The 23,175-nt window shown below is 48.5% G+C and overlaps 8 protein-coding genes across 8 annotated transcripts; 5 read left to right on the top strand and 3 right to left on the bottom strand.

The window, feature by feature from the left end:
- Positions 1-167: 167 nt before the first annotated feature.
- Positions 168-454, bottom strand: CTRU02_211724 (uncharacterized protein; the record flags this gene model as incomplete). Its single annotated transcript, XM_070205699.1, has 2 exons — positions 168-172; positions 229-454. The coding sequence occupies 2 exons, from the start codon at positions 452-454 to the stop codon at positions 168-170; spliced, it is 231 nt and encodes a 76-aa protein (XP_070060512.1).
- A 2,750-nt stretch (positions 455-3,204) lies between these two features.
- Positions 3,205-9,620, top strand: CTRU02_211725 (polyketide synthase; the record flags this gene model as incomplete). The annotated part of the gene is made up of 4 exons (XM_070205700.1): positions 3,205-4,153; positions 4,208-6,378; positions 6,432-6,528; positions 6,592-9,620. 4 exons carry the CDS (start codon positions 3,205-3,207, stop codon positions 9,618-9,620), a joined length of 6,246 nt encoding a protein of 2,081 aa, XP_070060513.1.
- Positions 9,621-10,108: 488 nt separating this feature from the next.
- On the top strand, positions 10,109-11,509 carry CTRU02_211726 (mitochondrial nadh kinase; the record flags this gene model as incomplete). The annotated part of the gene is made up of 1 exon (XM_036732987.1): positions 10,109-11,509. The coding sequence occupies one exon, from the start codon at positions 10,109-10,111 to the stop codon at positions 11,507-11,509; it is 1,401 nt and encodes a 466-aa protein (XP_036575324.1).
- Positions 11,510-12,709: 1,200 nt separating this feature from the next.
- Positions 12,710-13,339, top strand: CTRU02_211727 (uncharacterized protein; the record flags this gene model as incomplete). Its single annotated transcript, XM_036732986.1, has 1 exon — positions 12,710-13,339. One exon carries the CDS (start codon positions 12,710-12,712, stop codon positions 13,337-13,339), a length of 630 nt encoding a protein of 209 aa, XP_036575323.1.
- A 661-nt stretch (positions 13,340-14,000) lies between these two features.
- Positions 14,001-14,265, bottom strand: CTRU02_211728 (uncharacterized protein; the record flags this gene model as incomplete). Its single annotated transcript, XM_036732985.1, has 2 exons — positions 14,001-14,157; positions 14,231-14,265. The coding sequence occupies 2 exons, from the start codon at positions 14,263-14,265 to the stop codon at positions 14,001-14,003; spliced, it is 192 nt and encodes a 63-aa protein (XP_036575322.1).
- Positions 14,266-15,603: 1,338 nt separating this feature from the next.
- Positions 15,604-17,706, top strand: CTRU02_211729 (isoamyl alcohol oxidase; the record flags this gene model as incomplete). Its single annotated transcript, XM_070205701.1, has 4 exons — positions 15,604-16,037; positions 16,119-16,524; positions 16,581-17,483; positions 17,533-17,706. 4 exons carry the CDS (start codon positions 15,604-15,606, stop codon positions 17,704-17,706), a joined length of 1,917 nt encoding a protein of 638 aa, XP_070060514.1.
- Positions 17,707-18,009: 303 nt separating this feature from the next.
- CTRU02_211730 (nitrous oxide N-terminal region containing protein) lies at positions 18,010-19,236 on the bottom strand (the record flags this gene model as incomplete). Its single annotated transcript, XM_036732983.1, has 2 exons — positions 18,010-18,799; positions 18,869-19,236. 2 exons carry the CDS (start codon positions 19,234-19,236, stop codon positions 18,010-18,012), a joined length of 1,158 nt encoding a protein of 385 aa, XP_036575320.1.
- Positions 19,237-20,244: 1,008 nt separating this feature from the next.
- On the top strand, positions 20,245-21,833 carry CTRU02_211731 (glucooligosaccharide oxidase; the record flags this gene model as incomplete). Its single annotated transcript, XM_036732982.1, has 3 exons — positions 20,245-20,714; positions 20,757-21,300; positions 21,354-21,833. 3 exons carry the CDS (start codon positions 20,245-20,247, stop codon positions 21,831-21,833), a joined length of 1,494 nt encoding a protein of 497 aa, XP_036575319.1.
- Between the last annotated feature and the right edge of the window lie 1,342 nt (positions 21,834-23,175).

Here is a 23,175-nt window from a genome sequence, read left to right on the forward strand (position 1 = left end):
GTCTGCCGCTCCCGAACTATCTTACGGACCGTCCGAATCCGTTTCAAACGACCCGCAGCATCCGCCATTTAAACTTACAAACAAGCAAACTCTTGATGAAGCGCGAATAGCTCCTCACCCGCTTTCTCTTCTTTCTCATCCCACTCCTTTTGCTAAGAGTTCAACTTCTAAACTAGAAGCAAACATTAGCAGCCCCCAGAACAGCGAAAACACAAAAACACGACTTACGAGTAGACGCCACGAGGACGCCGTCACAAGGTTTCTTCGCCTCGATGCAAGTCCTATAGCGTATAGACTTCTCGCCAAAACGACACAGGACCTTTGCACGGAAACAACGAGTGCAAGGCATGTCGCTAGCAATCGATCGGGACTCCACGTATTCAATAAGCGCAGCTCTCTCACGATCTTTTATCACAGTCAAGTGCGACTTTATCTTTCGAACGCGACCTGACATGGTGTCGGCATTATGAAAAATAAAGGAAGCAAATTTGTAGATCCCCAACCTAGGACTAACGACCTACCTATACTCAGGTCTCGAGGACAAGACCTTTAAGAGGGGAGCTGATATTACGACCCGACAGTTAACAGACCACTGACGACAACCCCGCAGGGGCTCAGCGGTTATAAGGACGGCCGTCAGCCGTTACGTCGTAACAACCCCCACGGAACGGAAGAACTAGGATACAGGTCACGTAACGATAAGCAGGACCGACGGACGATAAGCGGTCCTGGGACAGGACCGACGGTGCCAAGGGCGGTCCATAGCGATAGACCGACGTCCTAGGTATCGGTCCCCCAGGATCAGGAAGTATTCAGCATAGAACCAGACTTGTATATAGTTGGGACTCGAGTCCTCTCGAGTCCTACCTTTCCTAGTTCTTCAGCAATCAACTTCGTGATTACCCTAACCGGTACTTTCAGCTATACCTAAGTGACGACTACTCTACGACTCTTGTTGAGGCCTTGACTGATCACCAAGACCTTTGAAGATCTACGATCTATTCGACCAGGACCACGGAACGACTGTTACTACTCTCAATCCCTGGCTTACTGTTAACACAAACCCACTGTCAGTTAGCTGGCCGTAACATCTTCCTCCTATACTGTTAGCTACTATTGCCGGTCTCGTAATCTCTTCGTAGAATTCGAAGTCTTTTATCAAAGCCTTTAGGTTGCGATATCTCTTAACGCCTTGTTTAAGTTCTTAAGGTAACTAGTAGTAGAATTCTTCCTTTTTAAAAGCTAATGCTACGTTTTTCGAGATTTTCTTGCTATCTATTTCGATATAGACGCTGTTACCGATTAAATAGTCTTTAAAGAATCGTAAGATTAGGAGAGGTACGTTCTAAAAGTCTTCTTCTAACTAGTTAGCGAAATCAGGAGAAACTTTATTCTATAGCTTAAAGCCTATAAGATTCCTCTTCTTATAAGTCTTAAGTAGGAAACCTATATAGGAACCTAGTTGCTATAGGCTAGCGTTTATAAGGTCGATTGCCTAGTTGCCTTAAACTGCTAGATCGATTATACTTTCGATTCTCTATAGGATAAGGATTGTTAATTAGCTTTTAGTAGTAACGCTGCTTGCAAGCAATCCTTCTCGTAAATTTCGCTCTATTCTAATAATATAAAAGGATTACTTCTATTTAGAATCTTAAATTCTAATCCTTAACAGCGTTAGCTACGATTAGTATAAGATATAGGCCTAGAAGTAGGAGTTAAAAGACGATTCGGGATATTACGATTCTAAGGGGAAAAAATCGTAAAATCGGGGATTTTCGTCGGTTCGTCATTTATTTCCGTCGGCGCCGTTCTCGCTAATATTCTTAAAAGGTATAAAGGTATATATAGGTCTCGAATTAGTAGGGAGAAAGTTCTACCGTAGATTCTCTCGTAAATCTCTCTTTCTTGCTTTAGGCTTCGCTCCTTACTATTAGGAAGTTTAGAATCTAGCAGACAGTTAGCCTTATAACGCTTATAACTATATACGTTTCTCTTAAGCCGTAGCCTTAGAGGCGTATACGTATAGCTATATAGGCGGATTACTGCTAGTAGTTTCTACTTGCCTTTCGGCGTATTCTTCTTCTAATAGGGAGGTCTCTTATAGTAAGCGCTTTGCAGTTAGTACCTCGTCTAGGGATTTATTAAGAAACTAGCAGGCGCTTCGTAATTAGCACCGCGCGTAGGGGATAGTTATAGTTAGGGAAGTTGTTATCCCTTATAGGATTCGTGAATCTTCGCCTTTATAGCGTGAAGAGGTTAGAAGACCGTCGATTCGGTAGGTCTCTTCTTCTAGTAATTAAAAACGCGTAATAGAACGCTCTTGCTAGCGATAATTAGCTACGATTAACCTTATCCCGCCTAAGGTAAGCATAGCAGTCCCTAGGTTACTCGAATAATCGGATTGCTAGTAGATTCGAGGAAAAGAAGCTTTCTTCTACTGGTTTCCGTAGATCCTAGTTACTCTCGCTTCTTCTCTCGTTAGCACGAAATCCCTACTTTTACCTAGGCTTAGGTATCTAGTTTAAGAAGTCGTCTCTTCTAGTATTAACCTTGCTAATCTACGGTTTATCTATAGCAAAATAGTAATTATAAAGTTAACTAAATTAATAGCAACTATAAGGTTTACTACTGATTAGTATAGGTTTTATAAGGGGTAAAACGGAATTCCGTTCGTTAATAACAAATAATAGTAAATTAGTTCTAATCGATAGTTTATGATAGTTGAAAGTGGTGTTGTTGACTAGAAGGTGGGGATATTCCCCCTTGGCCTGTCACGTGGGTCTGGGAGGCTTAGGCCTCTCAGCCTGGCGGGCGTGTGGCTGGAAGTGCCACACGACTCCGTATTCCAACTATCGCAACATTATCACTCGAGAAAAAGACGATAATACCCAACATCAAATTTGATACACCAAGTGTTAGCAGTACGTTTTGAATTCCCTTGAACTTTTTATTATCTGACTGATGGTATCATAGTACCGTTTTCATCTTCTGGGCTGAAGGTGCCGACAAAACCTTTGCCTTGGCCCGAAGAACGGGCTGAGCGGATCGGGGTTAATAGCTTTGGGATCGGTGGAACAAACGTACACGTTAGTCTGTCGGTTCTTTAATAATCCAAATACATGCTAATAGGATTCTGAACTCTAGATTATACTGGAATCGGCCACATCTTTGACCTGTCCAACTACCGTCAGAGGACTAGATAACATGGACACCCCACCGCCCTCGCCTCCACTCCGAAAAGAACTGGCAACTCTTCTTCTATTTTCAGCCGGACATGAGGAGTCTCTCAAGATTGCGGTGAAAGGTTATAAGGACCTATTAAACTCTCAACCATCCATCTTACAACGCGTTGCTCATACTCTTACTCATCACCGGAAGCACCTGAAATATCGTAGTTTCGTTGTAGTCACGGACGAGTACGAAAAGCTGGTCTTTAATCAACCACCTTTGGCAAGCTTCAGATCAAACACCCGAAATGAGGGTATCGCATTTATTTTTACCGGCCAGGGGGCTCAGTGGGCTCGAATGGGTTCCCATTTGTTGAAGACCAGCCGGGAATTCCTTCAAGATATTCGGGAGATGGATATCGTATTGAAAGGTCTCCCGCGGGAACATCGACCTAGTTGGGACATAAAAGGTAAATTCATCTACTCCTTTGGTTCAGTTCATGGCATGAAGAGTTGGGCTAAAGGTGATAATTCAGGGGAGCTTATGCGATCTGAGACTCTGTCCCGGCTGGGAGAGGCTGAGTTTGCGCAGCCAGTATGTACCGCACTTCAAATCGCTTTGGTTAAACACCTTGCAAGATATAACGTTAAACCAAAAGCGGTGGTTGGACACTCAAGCGGTGAAATTGCAGCTGCATATGCAGCTGGAGTGCTTACCATGAAAGAAGCCATTATCGTAGCCTACTATCGCGGGCTTTCTGTCAAGAAGCTGAAGAGCAAAGGCGCAATGGCAGCTATCGGTCTAGGTAGAGGCGAGGTTACGGTCTTCCTAGTGACGGGTGTCACAATTGCCTGTGAAAACAGCAGCACCAGTGTCACTCTATCTGGAGACGCCGAAGCTCTTGACCGCGTGTGCCTGTCAATTAGGAAGGCGAAGCCCAATGCATTTGTCCGTCTTCTCAAAGTAGATAAGGCATATCATTCCCGTAAGTTAAGATCTACTTCAGTTTAGTCGCCGTTATTTTACTAATTCGTTCTAGGCCACATGAGTGCCGTCGGCGCAGAATACCAAGCCCTTTTGAAGCCACATCTCAAGCCCTGTTCACCCACAATCTCATTCTTCTCCAGTGTTTCATCCACGAAGCTCGAGCAGGCTTCAGACTTTGGTCCTGGGTATTGGCAACATAACTTGGAGTCTACGGTACTTTTCCGTCAAGCCGTCACGAAGCTTCTCCAGACTTGCCCGACAGAGTTACACCTTGAAGTCGGCCCACACTCTGCACTCGCAGGGCCTCTCAAGCAAATTTATTCTGAAACTGCTGTCTCGCCAGCTTATGCTTCAGTACAGAAGAGGGGCGAAAATAGCATGTTTTCGTTTTTAGCAGCTGTTGGTGAACTACACTGCCGAGGCTTCTCCGTCCGATTCCCTAAGATAGATGATATTCGCCCACTGACAGATTTACCGCCATACCCATGGCATCGGAGTTTGACCTACTGGCCTGATTCGAGGATTATAAAGGGATGGCAGTTTCCGGAACACCCACCACATGAGCTTCTTGGCTCACGTGTCCTTGAGGGAGCTAGTGCGATACCCAGCTGGCGTTGTGTATTGTCTCTCGACAAAGTCCCTTGGTTGAAAGATCATTGCGTCGGCCCAGATGTTGTTTACCCCGCTGCAGCATACGTCACGATGGTTGGGGAAGCTATCCAGCAGCTGTGTAAAACTAAGGCTTTCACCATTCGTGATTTATCGATCACGAACGCTTTAGTTTTAACCCAGGGACAACATGTTGAAATCCTGACATCAGCCCGGCGGGAGCGTCTCACCCGAGCAGATGACTCAGAGTGGTGGGAACTCAGCATTCAAAGCTGGAATTCGACGAAAACATGGACCACGCACTGTACCTGTCGAGCTAAGGGTGGCCGGACTTCTAAGAAACCAGAACTATCGACTGTGAAAGGACACACTTTTCTACGTACTGCCCCAAGCCGTCACTGGTATAAAGCAATGTCCAGGGTAGGGTACAACTACGGCCCTCATTTCAGAGGCATGCAAACCATCCAAGCAAGTGTCACTCACCCTGCTGCTCTCATTGACGTATCTTTTGAAGGTGCGTCCCAAAAGGAGAATGATATCAAAAGCTATGGACTGGATTCTAGGATAATAGACCAAGTTTTTCAGTCTTTGGTGGTGGCCGCCCACTCTGGCCAGCCTCGCCTGCTACAGAAGCTACATCTCCCAACACAGATCCAAGAAATTTTCATTGATGGCTTAGACGCTTCAGAACCACTACAGATAAAGACTCTGGCGACCGGTGCTAGTGGTGTTTGTCAAGGTGAAGCGCTGGGAGTATGGGCTGATGGCATTAATGAGTCCCCTGTGGTGTTCATGAAGGGCATGTGTTTCTCTTCAGTCAACCTCGAGAATTCAGACACCAGTCCGATTCGCGAAACGAAAGCATCTCACGTATCACTAAAACCAGATATCGACCTAGCCGACTCGGGAATCTTGGTCTCATCCCGGGCCACCGAGGAATTTTCTGTCGTGCATCAACTTTTGGAAGAGCTCTTCGTTCATTGCGGCTCTGCTATGGTCCATGAACTCACTACTTTTGAACATGGCCCAGAAATTCAACCTCATTTGAAGAAGCATTTAGATTGGTTGAAAGCACACATTTCTCTCGCCAAATACCGACGTGATTTGACACAGGAGGAGCGCAAATCTGAGATTGAGATGATCTCTACCCGCCTCAAACATACGCCAGCATCTTCAGCAGCTATTCTTATCAAACGCTGCTACAGTCATGCTCGAGCCCTCTTCGCGTCAGAAACAACGCCCCTTGAGGTATTTTTGCAAGGCAATGCACTTCACGAGCTCTACGACTGGATGAACACATTGTTTTCCTACAGCACTTTGCTTCAGCTTTTGTCTCACAAGAGGGGTAGACATCTGAGAATATTGGAGATTGGTGCTGGCACTGGCGGTCTGACTGCTCGAATATTAAGTAGTCTCATGGCCTTCTTTGAAGACGGCAAGGTCGTTGGCAAGTATGACTTCACGGATGTCTCAGCTGGGTTCTTTCCCGCGGCAAAAAAGCGCTTTGAGAAGATTCCCTCCAATTTCTTGGACTATCGTGTGCTAGATATTAGTCGGGACCCGATTGATCAAGGCTTTGTTGAGCAGGAGTACGATCTTATCGTTGCCAGCAATGTAGGACTTTCAAATTTGGCAGAGAAGCAACTGTGCTAATATTATGCTTGCAGGTTCTCCACGCCACCCCTGACCTTGACGCAACCCTACGACATGCTAGATCGCTACTAAAGCCTGATGGGCGGTTGCTCCTGCATGAGCTCTGCTCAGGTAAGCAACACCAAATGTTACACACTTCTTACTGATAGTCAATAACTAACAAGGCTTTGTTAGACACGAAATGGATAAATTTCATCATGGGATATCTTCCAGGATGGTGGCTTGGAGCGGGTGACAGTCGGCCTGACGAGCCATATATCTCACCTGAGAAATGGGCAGACCGACTTTCAGCAGCGAGATTCTCTCCTCAGAATATCTTCTACGATGATGATACAGAGTACAGGCTTAATGCCACCATCATTGCGCGGCCTGCGTGTGCCGATTCAGCGACGAGACCACTAAAGCGGCGAATCACATTGCTATATGAGCATGATAAGTTCCATCCGGTTGTAGAGACACTTCGCCAGACGCTTGAAGAAAAAGGCCACTCAGTTGTCTGTAGCAACATGGAATCAGTCGACATCGAAACCAACTGTACTGCTGTGTCAGTAATCGACCTCTGCCGTAATGGCGGATATTTCAACGACATGACGCAGGAGAAACTAGAGGCCTTTCAGCACCTACTTCAGATCTTGCAATCCAGGAACTCTGCTCTGCTTTGGTTGACGAGATCTTGTCAGTTAAACCCAACCAATCCAACATATGCCCCAGTTCTTGGTGTCGCAAGGACTGTACGCGTTGAGATGGGTCTTCCTTTTGCTACACTAGAGGTCGACGATGTCCATCAAGATGCTATTGAATCTGTTTCCAAGACTCTGGAGAGTATTCATGACCAAAGAAAAGTATCATCAAGCAGCTCCGTCAAAGATATGGAGTTCGTATACTCATGCGGTAGTATTCTCATACCCCGTTACCAGTGGACATCTATCTCTCAGTCTCTCCAAGCTTCCAGCCCTCCAGCACCGTCAAAGGCACTCCGCATTGAGAGATTAGGGGCACTTCAAACACTTCACTGGGCTTCTTGCAAGTTGCCACAGCAACTCTCACCCGACCATGTGGAAATCAAAGTTCACGCAGCTGGTCTAAACTTCAAAGACGTCATCACAGCAATGGGTCTGATTCGGCCCTCAAGTCCCCATGGTTTGGGCTGTGAAGCAAGTGGAGTTGTTACAGCTGTAGGCGCATCAGTCTCGAATCTTCGTGTCGGAGATCGCGTGATGGCTTTCGCTCCCGAGGCAGGCTGTTTATCGACTGACCTTCAAATCCCAGCACAGCTCTGCGCGCGCATCCCTGATTCCCTAAGTTTTGCTGGTGCCGCCGGAATGCCGTGTATCTTTATTACCGTCTTGCGTGCATTGGTAGACAAAGCCTGTCTTCAATCTGGCCAGAGCGTACTCATACATAGTGCCGCTGGCGGTGTCGGCATTGCTGCCCTCCAAGTTGCCAGATGGGTCGGAGCCACCGTTTACGCTACTGTTGGCAGCGATGAGAAGGCGGAATTTTTATCGCGGGAGTGGAATATTCCGAGGGAACGCATATTCTCTTCCCGAAATCCAGGCTTTGTCGACGGAATTAAGTCCGCAACATGCAACCGTGGCGTGGATGTTGTTCTCAATTCACTCTCGGGCGAGCTACTTCACATGTCTTGGGACTGTGTGGCACCACATGGTGCCTTCATCGAACTGGGCAAACGAGACACCCTCGCTGGTGGTAAACTTTCCATGGCTGCCTTTGATGAAAACCGATCCTTCGTCGGCGTCGAAATGGCGAACCTCGCCTCGCAGAACCCCAACATCATCTGCCATCTTCTGGAACGGACCGTTGAGCTTTATAAGCAAGGCGTTATCACGCCTGTTCAGCCGATTCACAGTTTCTCTTGTCAAGAAGTTGAGGGGGCATTTAGACATCTCTACACGGGAAAGCATATTGGCAAGGTCGTCGTGAATCTCAGCGAAGAAAGTCAAACGACTTTGGGAAGTACTTGTACCATACCCACTCCAGAGTTCAGACCCGATGCTGCATACATGCTCGTGGGTGGAATGGGTGGTCTTGGTTCCTCAATGGCTCGGTGGATGGCTTCTCATGGCGCACGAGATCTCCTTTTTGTTTCTCGGTCTGCCGGCAAAAGTGAAAGCGATCAGCGTCTACTAGCCGAGTTACGAGAAATGGGCTGCGAAGCTACCGCTGTGCCTTGCGACATCACTGATGAATCAACTGCAAATGAGATGATATCAACGATATTGTCATCCAAGGTTATCTCCGGCGTGGTCAACCTAGCGATGGTTCTTTCGGATGCAGAACTACCTGCTCTCACGATTACGCAATGGGAAACGGCCACTGCCCCAAAGATTCGAGGGACATGGAATCTTCATCGACTCTTACCTCGCAATATGGATTTCTTCGTCCTCTTAGGCAGCACATCAGGGATTCATGGATATCCTGGTCAGGCTAACTATGCGGCTGCGAACGCCTTTCTAGACAGCTTTGCGCAATATCGGCACGGACTTGGACTGCCATGCTCCGTAGTTGACCTCGGAGGTGTGGAAGATGTGGGTTATGTCAGCCGAACACAAGGGGTTGAGGATACTATGAGAAAAGCTGGTGTCAAGTTGGTTTCCGAGACGGACATGTTGAGGGCTGTGCAACTTGCCATCACGCGATCACAACCACGGAACAACGAACTGCAATCTGGCAAGGAAATTGCTTTCAACAGCCAGTTCGTTGTTGGGCTAGACTGTACTATTCCAATCGACGACTCCGCCACCAGAGTGGTCTGGAGACAAGATCCTCGGATGGTTTTCTATCCCAATGATTCGAATAGTCACGCAATGGAAGAGAAAGAGAGAGAACCGGGCTTATCAAACCTCATATCCCGCCTGCAACAAAATCCACAAGAGCTGGACGCACCCGCAACAGTCTTGCGCTTGTCCGCCGAAATCGCAAAGAGAGTATTTGGTTTTCTGATGCGAGAAGTTGACGGGAGCGCTATTGACATCGGCTTATCGCCGTCGGAGCTTGGAGTTGACTCACTCATGACTATTGAGATCCGTAACTGGTGGAAGCACACGATGGGTGTGGACGTGAGCGTGTTACAACTAACAAGCGCACAAAGCTTCGAACAGCTGGGTCATTTGGCTGTGTCACAGCTTAAGAATAAACTGCTGGCTTCGAAGGGGAATAGTGGTACTTCAAGTGAAAAGTAGTACAATAGATATATAGATATTCATGAAGTTTTTACCTTCTATAGAGAGAGAAAAAAACAACCTGCAAGTTGCAATCAACTTTAGAAATGAGAAATTGAAGTTCTTCCTCACCATCATATTTGAGAAATTGAAGTTCTTCCTCACCATCATATTTGAGATAAGGTACTGTGACTTATGACTTGACAGCTGTTGGCGGCCCGGCAGCCATCTTTGTATTCGGTGAAGCCTCAATTTGCCCGAGTCCCGAGGTGGGGCCGGAAGCAAGTGGATGACTCAGCTCGGTGTGAGGTAAGAGCTCAAGTGGGGCTGGCGAATGGAATTGTCGTCATTGCTAATTCATTCTGATGCATCTTTCTTTCGCACAAGCTTCACATCCGACAGCTTTAGCCTCGATTCCCACCCCGCCAACCGGGGTCAAGCCGCCAGGGTCGGCCATGAAAGATCCGTGAAGGAATACTTCTGGTCTTTGGAGTAACATGTCCGCCAAAATGTTTCGGTCTGTCGCCTTCGGCCGTCGTGCCCGTCCGCTCGTCGCAGTGCCTATTCAAGCTTTCCGACCGCTCAACTTCTCTACGACAACAGTTGCCCGGGCGGCCGAGATTCGCGATGTGTCAGCTCTCCCTCGTAGAATCATTCCAAAGTACCGCGATCCTCCGAATTCGACGTCAGGGTTGCTGTCTTTGCATTGGCCTTCACCGCCGCGCAACATCCTTCTTATGCCGAAGTTACGATCCCCTCAGGTCCTTCGTGCGACGATAGACTTCGCGAAGCACTTGAACAGCACCTACACCGGCTTGAACTTGATCTTCGAACCCAGAGTGGCGCAGATGGTTCACGAGTCGTTGAACTTTCCTATCTACACTTGCGATCCCTCGACTTTCCCAGATAAGATAGACATGATCACGACTTTGGGCGGCGACGGCACTATACTGCGAGCTGCCAGCCACTTCAGCATGTACTCCTCCGTTCCTCCAATTCTTGCCTTCAATTTTGGCACGATTGGCTTCTTGGCGGAATGGAAATTCGAAGAATACAAGAGGGCGTGGAGGGAAGCATATATGAGTGGCAGCAGCGTCGCCGTCGAGGATCTCCTAACTCCTCATACAAGAGTCGCAAGTGGAGAGAAGGAGCACGAGCCTAACGTTAAAGGAGACAACGGATGGCATAACTCTCCGGGGAAAAGCATGGGACCTAGCCGGGCGGCCAAGATTCTGCTTAGACATCGTCTACGCGTAGGCGTCTTTGACACGAATGGACAGAATATTAATGGCCAACTGCTGCCAACTACAAAGTCCCAGGCACACCTCCCAACAGCCCCTCCCGAAGACACAATCTTGACCAAACGAGACATACCTCAACCCATCCACGCACTCAACGAGCTTCTTATTCACCGTGGCCCGAAGCCTCATCTCGCCCACATCGACATATATCTAAACAACCGGTTTCTGACGGAAGCTGTGGCGGATGGTATCCTCCTTAGCACTCCTACAGGCTCAACAGCTTACAGCCTGAGCGCTGGCGGCTCCATCATCCATCCTCTCGTCAAATCCCTTTTGATCACTCCCATCTGTCCCCGCAGTCTCAGTTTCCGACCACTTGTGCTTCCTCTCAACACCAAGGTCACGTTGAAGGTTAGCAGCAAGAATCGTGACGGCGAGCTTGAGGTTAGCATCGATGGCAAGCGCAGTGCTGGAGCACCTATCGGCACCGAGATCCGCGTCGAGGGCGAGATGGTTGGCGAATCAAGCAGCGGTGACTGGAAGGGCGGCGTCCCTTGCGTTATCTGCGGGCCAGGTAAAGGCGATGCTACAGACTACGACGACGATGGCTGGGTCGGGGGCCTGAACGGCCTGTTAATGTTCAACTACCCAATTGGAAGAGGGCAGTAAATTCATTCTTGATACCCGGATGTAACAAAAAGTCTTTGGTAGGCGTTGGTGGTATGATCAAGCCAATGTGTTTACATTGTTTTGAAATATGGACATATTGCAACCTTTGTATTAGTCGCTGGTTCTTCAATCCTCAAAAGTAATGAACAATGGCGAGCAGCTCGCCTCGTTTTTTCATATTTTTTGTCTTTGAACAAATATCGGTCTTTTCATCATCAAAGCCATTGTTCAAAAATAGATTGAACAATTGGATAAAACAAGCTTGGTGAGTGCGAGTAACTGGAAATACAACAATGACATTCACGAACACAATCAACGTCAAAAATGTCTATATATTTGGGCGGAATCGTTTCGGTTTCTAGGCCGTTATTCACTCACGAGTAGCAATCTATCGATACCAAATCTCTTTTTGCCACTACTTAACAGAGAGCCAGCATGAGCGACAACATTCACTTCAATCAACTTTCCATTGAAGACCCCATGCACGATGCAGTCGAGCGATGGTATCAGGCCAATGTTGCACCAGTGCAACGAAGCAGACAGATACAATGGGACTTCTACAACTCCATGCCCATGCCTGTACCGACGCAAGAGTTGCCTCAACAGCATACTGACAACCGCTTTCTAGACCTGCCACATGAATTGCAAGACCAAGTATATGAAGCCGCATCTGCTGAGGAAGATGAGAGCATCATGCGTTTTGTTTCACTTCATCAAGCCGTCCGTCACAATGCGAATTGCGTCGCTGCAACGTGTCATTGTAAGGCCCTCAAACCAAATTACATCACTTTCCATCCCCTGCTTCGCTCCTCTATACGTCTCCCAGAATGGCGAGCTCTCTGGCAAGCTACAAACCGACTTACACGAGATTCCATCATCTCCCACGTCAATCGCCAAAGTCACGCCGCTGTGCACCGTCTGCGAAGACTTGACCCTTTCCCCCATGAACAAGGTGACTGGAGCCTAACCCAGATATCGCAGACCGATCGGAATGGAACAATCGTTGGTAACCCCTACAATTGTACGTCAAAAGATCTCATTTTTGTCCATGTTCCACCCGTTAGCTCTATACTGCCCATCTACAGTTCCGTCGGCAACGTTCATCGTGTTGTTACCTTCGACCCTCTGCTTGAACAAATTAAGTGCATCGCATTATCCATCGATAACTGGGATGATTTGGCTTTTGACACAGGGCTGGAAATGATATATACGCGCATGGATTTGCAGCACATCTGGCAACTTACCGAAGAACAGGGTCTAGGCAACGTTCTCGAGGGCCATTTCCCTTCCGAGTGGCCTCCAAAGGAAGTCCGCGACAGCAACATCTGGGTCCCTAACCTTCCTCAGAGACAGCTCAGGCAGAACCCAAATGCCGTTGTCCCAGCGGGAGGTGGCGCGAACCAAGCAGCGCCTGTCTTTGATCACTGGCGCCAGAACATGCGAGTCATCACCGACACCTTTCCCGCGCTTGAAGAGATGTATTTTGTGGACTTTGACCTTCTGGCTGACCACACTGACTTTCGGGCTCTTGACAGATACCGCAATACGTACTGCCGGGACGAGGATTACTGTGAAGAGTGCCAGTATGCTCACCCTGGCTTCCCGCGCGTCTGGGGCGGACTGGAGGAGATCGAGTTCATTGAGGTCAGAGTATGTGCTTGCGCCGAGGGCGCCGAGCCACTATACCCGGACTTGAGCCATTGGGACGGTGTTAGGTGGATGATCCGACAGGGATGGCCGGCAAGAGATGTTAATGGAAATGCTTGGATACGACATGTTCCGGCGTTGAAGTTAGTTGCACCGATTTTTCGCTGGCGGCCTAGCTCTTGAAGTTATTTGGAATGGGCATAGATGAGTGAGTGATATTAGATGACCAGCCCTCCAACTGGGAGAACTTGGGACTTTATTCCTAGATTTCTTAGATTCTAATTCGGTGTCCTTGTGACAGGCTTCGACAAGTCAGACAAGAAATCGCCCGGTTATCCGGTTTCCACCTTATTAGAAATGGCAGTATTAACCGATTACTACTTGGCAAATATGATCAACCGTAAGAAGTGTTTGAGGTGTCCGAAAGAAAGATGAGTTGACAAACAGTCTGAAACGCGCAGTGTTGTCAATTGCACTCTGGGGGAAATGGTCTAGGCCTCTTAACTTCTCACAGCTATTCATAGGAAAGCAATAACTGACCATAGCCCTGTCATTGAATGCTGCTTTGGGGATTAGCTCAACATCAAAATGAAACCGCGTCCGAGATTAATGAACAAAATAGAGTGCCCGACCAACCACCACATCCACAACGATGATTATAAAGAATTCACGCTTTCTAATCAAAGCTTAGTTCTGAGAGGGGATTGGTTGACATAAAATTGTACCACGACATATATGCTGACTGATGACCCTTACATTCATGATGTGGAACTGCACTTTAGTTTTTAGGTTTCTTCTGATAGCATACATGACTTGCGATGCCTAATGAAGAAGAATTCTTAAATCATGGATGTCGATTTAACTCCAATCGCGCCGCAGACTCCACATTGACTCCTACGACTGTTAGATTCAGATCAGCAGTCTTCTCAACCATCTTGGATCCTACGCTAGGGAGACTTGATCTAAGGAGCTTTGGTCTTCTGACCAACACCCTTAGTTCGCTTTTTGGTCCTGAGTCAGTTTGATAAACGGGCGACTAGCCTCGCCGAAGCTTGGCGGAGCAGGGCGTCTTACAGGCAAGCTTCGTGCCACTCCGTCCATCCTCTCATCCTCTCTCCTTCGCTTAATCGCAGGGACAGCTTCCCAGCCGGCTGCATGCAGCTGATGGTCACAATGCGTGAATATAATGACGTGGATTACGGCAAAATACGTGCAGTAAGCCCATACCGAAAGTGCTTAGCTCTCCTAATAGACGTTGTACTAGTCTCTACCACCGTTCAAATGCTGGCTTTCAGCGTTGTTTGTTTTTGGCCGTTAATTGCTGATTCCCATCGCAACGTTTACCCTCTAGCGTGCATTATCTACAGCGTCGAGTGCTTAAACATGGTGCACATAAAAGATATATCGGGGAATCGTATTGTGCCGATATGCTCGCGTTGTGTTGAAGTCAGGAACAACATTTGCGACGCGACAAGTATTCAAAGCTCTGACAATGCCGACTTTCCCCCCACATCTCCCGTCGGCGCTGTGCCGTCTCTACCTGGCTGGGATGCAGCTAACGCATGGGATGACCGCCGAGCCACCGGCACGCATGTACGAGGTGCCAACACATGCCCCGGGCTTGTGGAAACTTCGAAAGAAACCGTCCCAGCTTTTTTTCGCCAAAGGTTCTTCTTGTCTTCCCGTGGTGCCGTGTAATCGGCCTTCTCAGACTCATTGTCTGCCGCAAGGAATACCGGCAAGGCGGTGTATTTTTTTCCCACAACTGACGAGTGATGGTTTTGTCTTCCCCCTGTCGATGATGTTCTCGACCTCCTCCCCCAGCCTCCGCTCCGTGTCATGAAGCATTCGGAAGCTCTATTCCTCCTACATACACTCCAAAGGTCGAGCAGGCGGTGCAGTGGTTTGTGTCCACGCAGCGCTACCGCTTTACCCCCAACTGTTTCTTCGGCACATTGCCACACAGCCCTTTGCTAGTATTCACTTGACTACGCTGTAGCAAAAGCCGGCCTCGTCCATAATTCCAGCTTGCAGCATTCCGTGGGGCAAACTATGATTGCCAAGTCACTACATTGTCTGGTTCCACCCCTTTCCTTGCTCGACTATCCGCACCTTCGGTACCATAAGATCTCACCGTAGCCCTTGTGGCGGACGTAGGGGGCCCTCGATGGGTTTGTTGAGTAAGAGCCCCCTGACATATTGCCACGGGTCTAGACGCCGCCAGTTGATCATCTTTCTCTCCCTAAGAGCTAGGCAAGCACTACTTGCCGACTCTCCCTTTCGTTGATCATCACGGCTATTTCCTACTGCAACACGACCCAGGCCATGCGGCTAGCCGATAGTCGCTTGCAGTTCTGTGAGGGAGCTGCGCCGGTGGCTTGCATCTCGGCGACGAAACCGAGGAAATAGTCCTGTGTGTAAAGTGCAGTGCAACTCTGACAAGCAGCATGGCAACGATTATCACTATATTAGGGAAGCCGCTCAGATGGTCACCCTCGCCCTCACCCCGGGCTCAGAGGTTCCATGACCATCGAGACGCCCCGGAAGAATCGAAGAACGCAAGATCCGGCATCATGGGACGCACATCTATGGCAAACCTGGTACTTGTCGGAATCCTCTCGCTTGTTGTGAGAGCAGTCTGTATATCCAGGCCTGTGCAGTATTCAGAGAACGGCAAAAAATATGAGTGCAAGTGCTCACCTGCAGATGATTGCTGGCCCAAGTTGAACGCGTGGAACAAGCTCAACACCACCGTGGGAGGCAACCTTGTCAAACATATCCCGCCCGCTGCCGTCTGTTACAACGAATTTCGCGGGATCCCGACGTACGACGCCGCAAAATGCGCCGAGGCAACATCCAAGTGGACGGATGAGAGATGGCAGTAAGTTTTTCTGGCTTTTTTTCTTTGTAGTATCGTATCAGTGAGAGGTGAAGCTGGCAGTATTGACATAAGCCCGACTAGAATCTCCCAACCAGCATCGCAACTTTGGACTTGGGGAAGCAACAACACTTGCGAACTTACACAGGACCCCACGCGCACTTGTACGCTTGGCAATTATCCCGAGTATGTCATCATTGCCAAGACGAAGCAGCACGTCAAGGCAGGCGTCGACTTTGCCCGGTCAAGAAACCTGCGACTTGTTATCCGCAATACCGGTCACGATTTCGAGGGTCGAAGCACAGGCGCGGGTTCCTTGGCCATCAACACCCACAACTTCAAGGATATCTCGTTCGTTGATAGGTACAGGGGACCGGGAGGTTATCAAGGACCTGCCGTTACCGTTGGCGCCGGTGTTCAAGGTTACGAAGTGTCTGAAGCCGCTCATGCAAGGAACCCACCGCTGAACGTTCTCACAGGAGAGTGCGAGGTATGACTCCGCGTGGCATAATGCCTAATGCTACTCTTGGCTGACAACCTCTTTAGACCGTTGGTGTTGCCGGCGGCTTCCTTGGAGGAGGTGGCCATGGCCCGTTGAGTGGTCAACATGGCTTCGGTGCAGATAATGCACTGTCCTTCGAGGTTCTCACCGCTTCCGGAGATTTTGTCACTGCCAACGCCAAAACGAACTCGGACCTATACTACGCTCTCAAGGGCGGTGGTCCTGGTAACTACGCTGTAGTCTTGTCTGTAACTTTAAAGACTCATCCTGACAGTATCCATGGTGCTGCAATGTACCTAAACGTCAACGCTACCACGGGGGCAAACTTCGATCAGGTTTTGAAAGCAGTTAGCAAGCTGCACGAGCTTGGTAACGATATGGTTGATAACGGCCTCTACGGTATCTATGAACTGTATCCTGCCGTCATTGGTGGAGCACTCCACATTCAACCTATCATGGGCATGAACAAGACAGCTCAGCAGCTTACTGCCATCATGCAACCATTCTTGTCATATCTCGATTCCGAGCAGATTCCTTATGACCACGGGGTCAAGGAGTATCCCAACTACTACACCCTCTTCCACGACATTTTCGAACCTGAGGCCGCTGCCCAAAACGGTCTGACTGGAGGTTGGGTCTTCACTCACGAAGACATGAGGACAAACCAAGCTGCCATCAACGATGCTATCAAGTTTGCCCTTGCCCCTGCAAGCGACAAGTTTGGCATTGTGATCAGCCACTTTTTTGACCCAGGATACAGCGTGAGGAAGTCGGAGAGCGCCACGCACCCTAGGTGGAGAGGTGCAACTATGCGGACCATGGCGATTTTGCCCCAGCCTTTGGACGCGACCTGGGCCCAGAAGCTGGAGCTCAACGACTTGATGGTCAACACCATCACGGAGAAATTCAAACAAGCCGCGCCGAATGGGTTGGCGTATGTCAATGAGGTACATGATCTCCCCGTCATAACTATCAATGCAATGCTAACCAAGACAGAACTACGCCTTCATGAAGAACTGGCAAGATGCGTTCTGGGGCCCGATATACCCTAGACTAGCAGCAATCAAGAAGAGGTGGGATCGAAACAGTGTCTTCTTCTCTTGGTCGACGCCAGGCAGTGAGGACTGGACTGTAATCGACTATGCGAATAGGCTGTGCAAGGAGAAATAATTGGGACGTTACAACATGAGGGGAATTGCATAAGATACCATTGCCGTCTATTTACGGCGCCGTAGACTATTAGATCTGGCGGTATTTATACTTTCTAAATGATTATCTTCATAATAGATTCTACTTTGCGTCTGATGTTTCATAGGGGAGACTAGCTACACTGTCAATATGTGCCCTACGCACAGCGGCGGGAAATACGAGTCGTTATGGCTAGATCACGCCACGAGACCAGCTCAAAATAAATCAGCTACACCACCCATGTGTGAGAATTTGCATTCCACATTTCCATCCTCTTTAACTATTTTATTCATTCCAAATGACCGCACTCAATCCATTTTCCTGGTTCACTGTTCCCGGGCTGCCGACTTTGATCGTCGCAATTAGCTGCCCAAGCCTGCCCGTGGTAACGTTTCGATCAACGATAGCCACATTCGCGCTTGTCTGCCCGCCGATAGCCACCATGTTTCCAGCCTTATTGATTGCAAAGGTGCGAGGGAAGAAAGAAAACGCGCTTGTGGACTCGATGAATCTGACGTCACCCGTTGACGGATCGATGGCATACGTTGTCAAAGAATCTTCTTGTGTTCCGAATGATCGGTCATTTCTGTTAGATACGTATACGAAATTCTCCTTGACGTGAATCTCAGCGGCCTTGGATCCCGAAGGAGCTGTTTTCCCAGGCGAAAAGGTTGAAACGGTTTGTTTCTTGACGAGTTTCAAGCATCCTGAGATAGGATACGTGACATCCCATGATGTTATCGAGTTTGAGAGCTCGTTAACTGTTACTAGCAGTGTATTGTTGTTCTGAGACCAAAATGTGCCGTGACGAGGGCCGTCACCTCGCCCTGACTGGGCCGAAGGGCATTCTTTCAGAATCCCCGTTGCATCAATGCTAAAGATGCGGATGAGATCGGCACCTAGATCTGCGGCAAGAAGATATCGCCCAGATGGATCGGGGAAGGCCGAATGCGGATGAGGCTTGTCCTGGCGAGAAGGAACAGGTCCGGGTTGCGACATTGTGAACGTCAACTTCTGAAGGGCCTGGCCTGTCCCCGTCAACGGCAGGGCATACGTGGAAATAATGGACGCATCACTGTAGATTACACATATGATGAGCTAAGGTGAATAAACAACGGCTTACACGGCAGTCGAGGAAACTTACTACTGTGCTAAAGCTATGTATCCTTTGCCGTTTTGTCCTCCATAGAGCGTGCTGTGCAGCTCGCCGCCGGCTGTTTGTACCTGACCTTTTGGAGTTACGGTGCCATCCGAAGCGACAGAGAAGCTTTTCAAAAGCGGTTGTCCCCATTGAACCTCGTCTGGAACATATAGTGTTTTGGTAGCAGAATCAAAGTCTAGCCATGCAGGCATGCGATTGCCAGAGCTGACAGACTTTGTGATTGTCAGTTGCTTGGCTGAGGACAAGTCGAGTGTGTAAATCTGGCCGCTGTAATGGGAGGCAATCAACATGACTGCGTACACGGGAGACAGGGCAGCCACCAGGGCTAATCGTAAAATCGGTTTCGCCATTCTGAGTAGTTCTGCATGCACTATGTCGTGGAGGATGCCCAGCACCAGGAAGCCACATTATCAGACGGGCCGGTTTAGTACATGTATTTGTGAATCTTTGACAACTCTTTGCATCACACCCAGCTCACCAGTTTTGCTTTTCTTCCACTCATTGATTGCTAGGGGTTAACTGATTAATCCAAAACACTCTGGTGGTGCTCGTTGAGCCACGAGACCATACTTGGAATTACCTTATGGTCCGCGTTTCCTGAAAGGGCTAAATCGCGGAACCAAGCAAGGGTGTCAGGCATGGGATACTTGTCACTGTATAAAGCCGGATCGCGGCTAATTGTAGGTCTCGGTAGAATGCGGATCTCGGCAATATTTAGCATGATAATTTCATGGACGGAGAAGGCCATTTGGACTAGATATTTTACTGGCTCCGAATTGGAGTACAGTCATGGCTTGTACTGAGAGTTATCGATATCGAAGCTTCGATCGTAGCCCTTCATCCGTGTCTGGCCGTTATGAATGCGCCAACCATTACGGCACAAGTCGATTAGCCTGTTGATGAGGGTAACGCCATTGCTAATGAATTGAAACGAAATTAATGAAGCCTTTAGGATTACATGTCTTGCATGGGCTGGTTTCCGCTCAAACTGACGACATTATTGATTACGTTTCTGACTAAATGCTCTATAGAGTGAGTGTAATATTATGATTCCCATAAAATCACTGTGTTGATATGCAGCACGTCTCTATCTCTATGCCCCAATCAAGTTCGCGGAAGTTCAACCGAAGCATCCTAACTCTTCAAAATGGCCCGATTTCCGTATGATGCCAACGGCGGTATGCCGCTATCATTTTCGGTCCCGTTGAAAAATCCTGGCTAGTGGCTCTCAGAGAATAGCTTGATTGAAAAATGCGTCCACAATCATGACCTTTTGCTCACTTATAACTTTCGAGAAACACCCCCGAGTTGTTCCAGCAAGCTTTGTGCGTCGACATGACTTCTTATAAGCTAACAACATGATTGGCATCGCCTTCATTGCGTTTCTCTCGGCAGCGCCAGCTGTACTTGCCTCACCACTGGACAAAAAGTCGACCATTGACGATTGCCTCGCTGCAGCTGGAGTCCCATACAACAAGAAGGGAAGCTCTCAGTGGGACGTCGACGGCTCTCCATTCAACATTAGAATACCGTTCACACCCATATCCATCGCTGTGCCCCTTACAACAGAACATATACAAGCAGCAGTAAAATGCGGTCGTGACAACGGTGTTAAGGTCACTCCGAAATGTGGCGGCCATAGCTATGCCAATTTTGGCTTTGGGGGTGAGGATGGTCACCTGATGTTGGAGCTCGACCATATGTATAACGTTACCCTCAACAATGCAACTGGAATTGCAACTGTACAGGCCGGAGCTCGATTAGGGCATGTTGCAAGTGAACTTTACAAGCAAGGTTCAAAAGCAATTAGTCATGGGACCTGTCCTGGGTGAGTTGCGAGTAACCCATAAGATTGCGATGGTCACTGACGTCAACAAAGCGTGGGAAGTGCGGGTCATGTCCTTCATGGAGGTTACGGTATGAGCTCTCACACCAAAGGACTGGCCCTTGACTGGCTTATTGGCGCCAAAGTTGTCCTCGCAAATAGCACTGTTGTTACCGCATCGGAGGTCGAGAACCCCAGTCTGTTCTGGGCGCTGAAGGGAGCTGGTAGCTCCCTCGGTGTGGTTACCGAGTTTTATTTCAAGACCTTTGACGCGCCAAAACAAGCTACTAATTTTCTAGCCATGTTGCAATGGGACGCAAAGAAGTCTGTTGACTACTTCAAAGTGCTACAAGACTGGGCTGAAAATGAGATGCCAAGGGAGCTGAATATGCGTCTCTTCATCACTCCACGATTTACCAATCTTGAAGGCATGTTTTATGGGGATAAGCCAGGGTTGCAAGCGGTTCTGGACCCGTTGCTTTCGAAGCTAGGAGGACGATTGGCGACCTCGCAGACGACCGACTGGCTTACCAACTTGCAACACTTTGGCAATGGTTTGGCACTTGACCAAAAGGACACTTACAAAAAGGTGAGCCCTCCTCAACGCTGATGATCAGAGGTACGTCACTGACGTTGTTGTAGCAAGAGAACTTTCACTCCTCAAGTCTGTACACAGACAAGCTCTCCACTGCACAAATCCAATCCTTCGTCAGTTACTGGTATAGCATAGGCAAACCTCTCAAGCGTGATTGGTACGTGCAAATCGATTTTCATGGTGGCAAGAACTCGGCCATTACTGAGGTTCCAACCAACTCTTCTTCCTACGCCCACCGCAACAAGCTGCTGCTCTACCAGTTCTACGATCGAGTCGATCTGTCTGCTATTTACCCCAAGGATGGATTTCAATTTCTTGAAAACTTCATTTCAAATACCACTATTGATATGGAGGCAGAGGAGCATGGTATGTATTTCAACTATCCCGATCCAAACATGGATCAGGACAAAGCACAGATGAGGTACTGGGGAGACAATCTTGCGCGATTGAGGGAGGTCAAAGCGGCTGTAGATCCCACTGAAGTGTTCTACTTCCCTCAGAGTGTTCGGCCAGCGATCATCGTCTAACTATAAACCCAGCTCGCTGTGAAGATTATTTGGCAATGCATTCATTCTTTAGTTAGAAATAGCAACAGTCCCGCTTCACAACATCACAACTGAGCAATTTTGCATATCTATCAATTGAATCCATAGAGGGGATGACACGAAATTAATGCCTAGAATGGCAGTGTTCGTCCGATACTCCCCTTTCAACAACATCCATCGCAGCCAAAAAAAGATGGTCACTGACTCGGCGCCGTCTATATGTGGCCAGATCTAAAGCTACGGCAGTCCGCAGGGCGCACTGGGTCAAAATTCAATAATTTCCGCATCGGGTCAATAGGTCTACACCTAAGGGGAGGATTTTTAAAAGGCTCTGATTGGCTGAGAATTACAGGCACTTGCGCGAGTCAAGAGCGAAAAGGGTAAATGCGGGCAGTGTAATTATATATGGGGTAGTTGAGGTAGTTAAGGCAATTAGGGCAGTTGGGGCAGTCAGGGCAGTCAGGGCAGTCAGGGCAGTTAGGGCAGTTAGGGAAGAGGCAGTTAGGGCAGCTGGGGCAGTTAGGGCAATTAGGGCAGTTGGGGCAGTCAGGGAAGTTAGGGCAGTTAGGGCAGTCAGGGAAGTTAGGGCAGTCAGGGCAGTTAGGGAAGTTAAGGCAATTAGGGCAGTTGGGGCAGTTAGGGCAATTAGGGCAGTTGGGGCAGTCAGGGCAGTCAGGGCAGTTAGGGAAGTTAAGGCAATTAGGGCAGTTAGGGCAGTTAGGGCAATTAGGGCAGTTGGGGCAGTCAGGGCAGTCAGGGCAGTCAGGGAAGTTAGGGCAGTTAGGGCAGTTAGGGAAGAGGCAGTTAGGGCAGTTAGGGAAGAGGCAGTTAGGGTAGTTAGGGCAGTCAGGGCAGTTCGGGCAGTCAGGGCAGTTCGGGCAGTCAGGGCAGTTAGGTATTAGGGTTAAGGGGGGAGGCGCTATAGCTATAGCGAGGTAAGTATTATAGAACACTATAATTATAAGTAGGGGATTACTACGGGTATAAGCCGGGAGTCAAACTTTAGCAGGGTTCTAGGGTTGACTTTTTATGGGTATACAGGCACGGGCTCCATACTTACCTAAAATTTCTAGCCACTCATATCTTATCGATAACACACCTTAGTGGAGACATTAGCCATATTAGGCAAGTTCTACCCCTCATACCGTATACCTACTAATTTATTGAATTTTGACCCAGTGGTCCCTGCGGACTGCCGTATAAAGCCCGCAACCAGTCAAGCTTCTCATTGGGATCACCGACAAGGTTACTTGCCTGTATTACTGCGAAAGACGAACATGCGTCCGTGAGCACCCTTTAGGGCTGCAATGGGAGTCAGTCAGCA

The sequence above is a fragment of the Colletotrichum truncatum genome (genome assembly GCF_014235925.2).
Source record: "Colletotrichum truncatum strain CMES1059 chromosome Unknown Contig_0008, whole genome shotgun sequence".
Taxonomy (NCBI): Eukaryota; Fungi; Ascomycota; class Sordariomycetes; order Glomerellales; family Glomerellaceae; genus Colletotrichum; species Colletotrichum truncatum.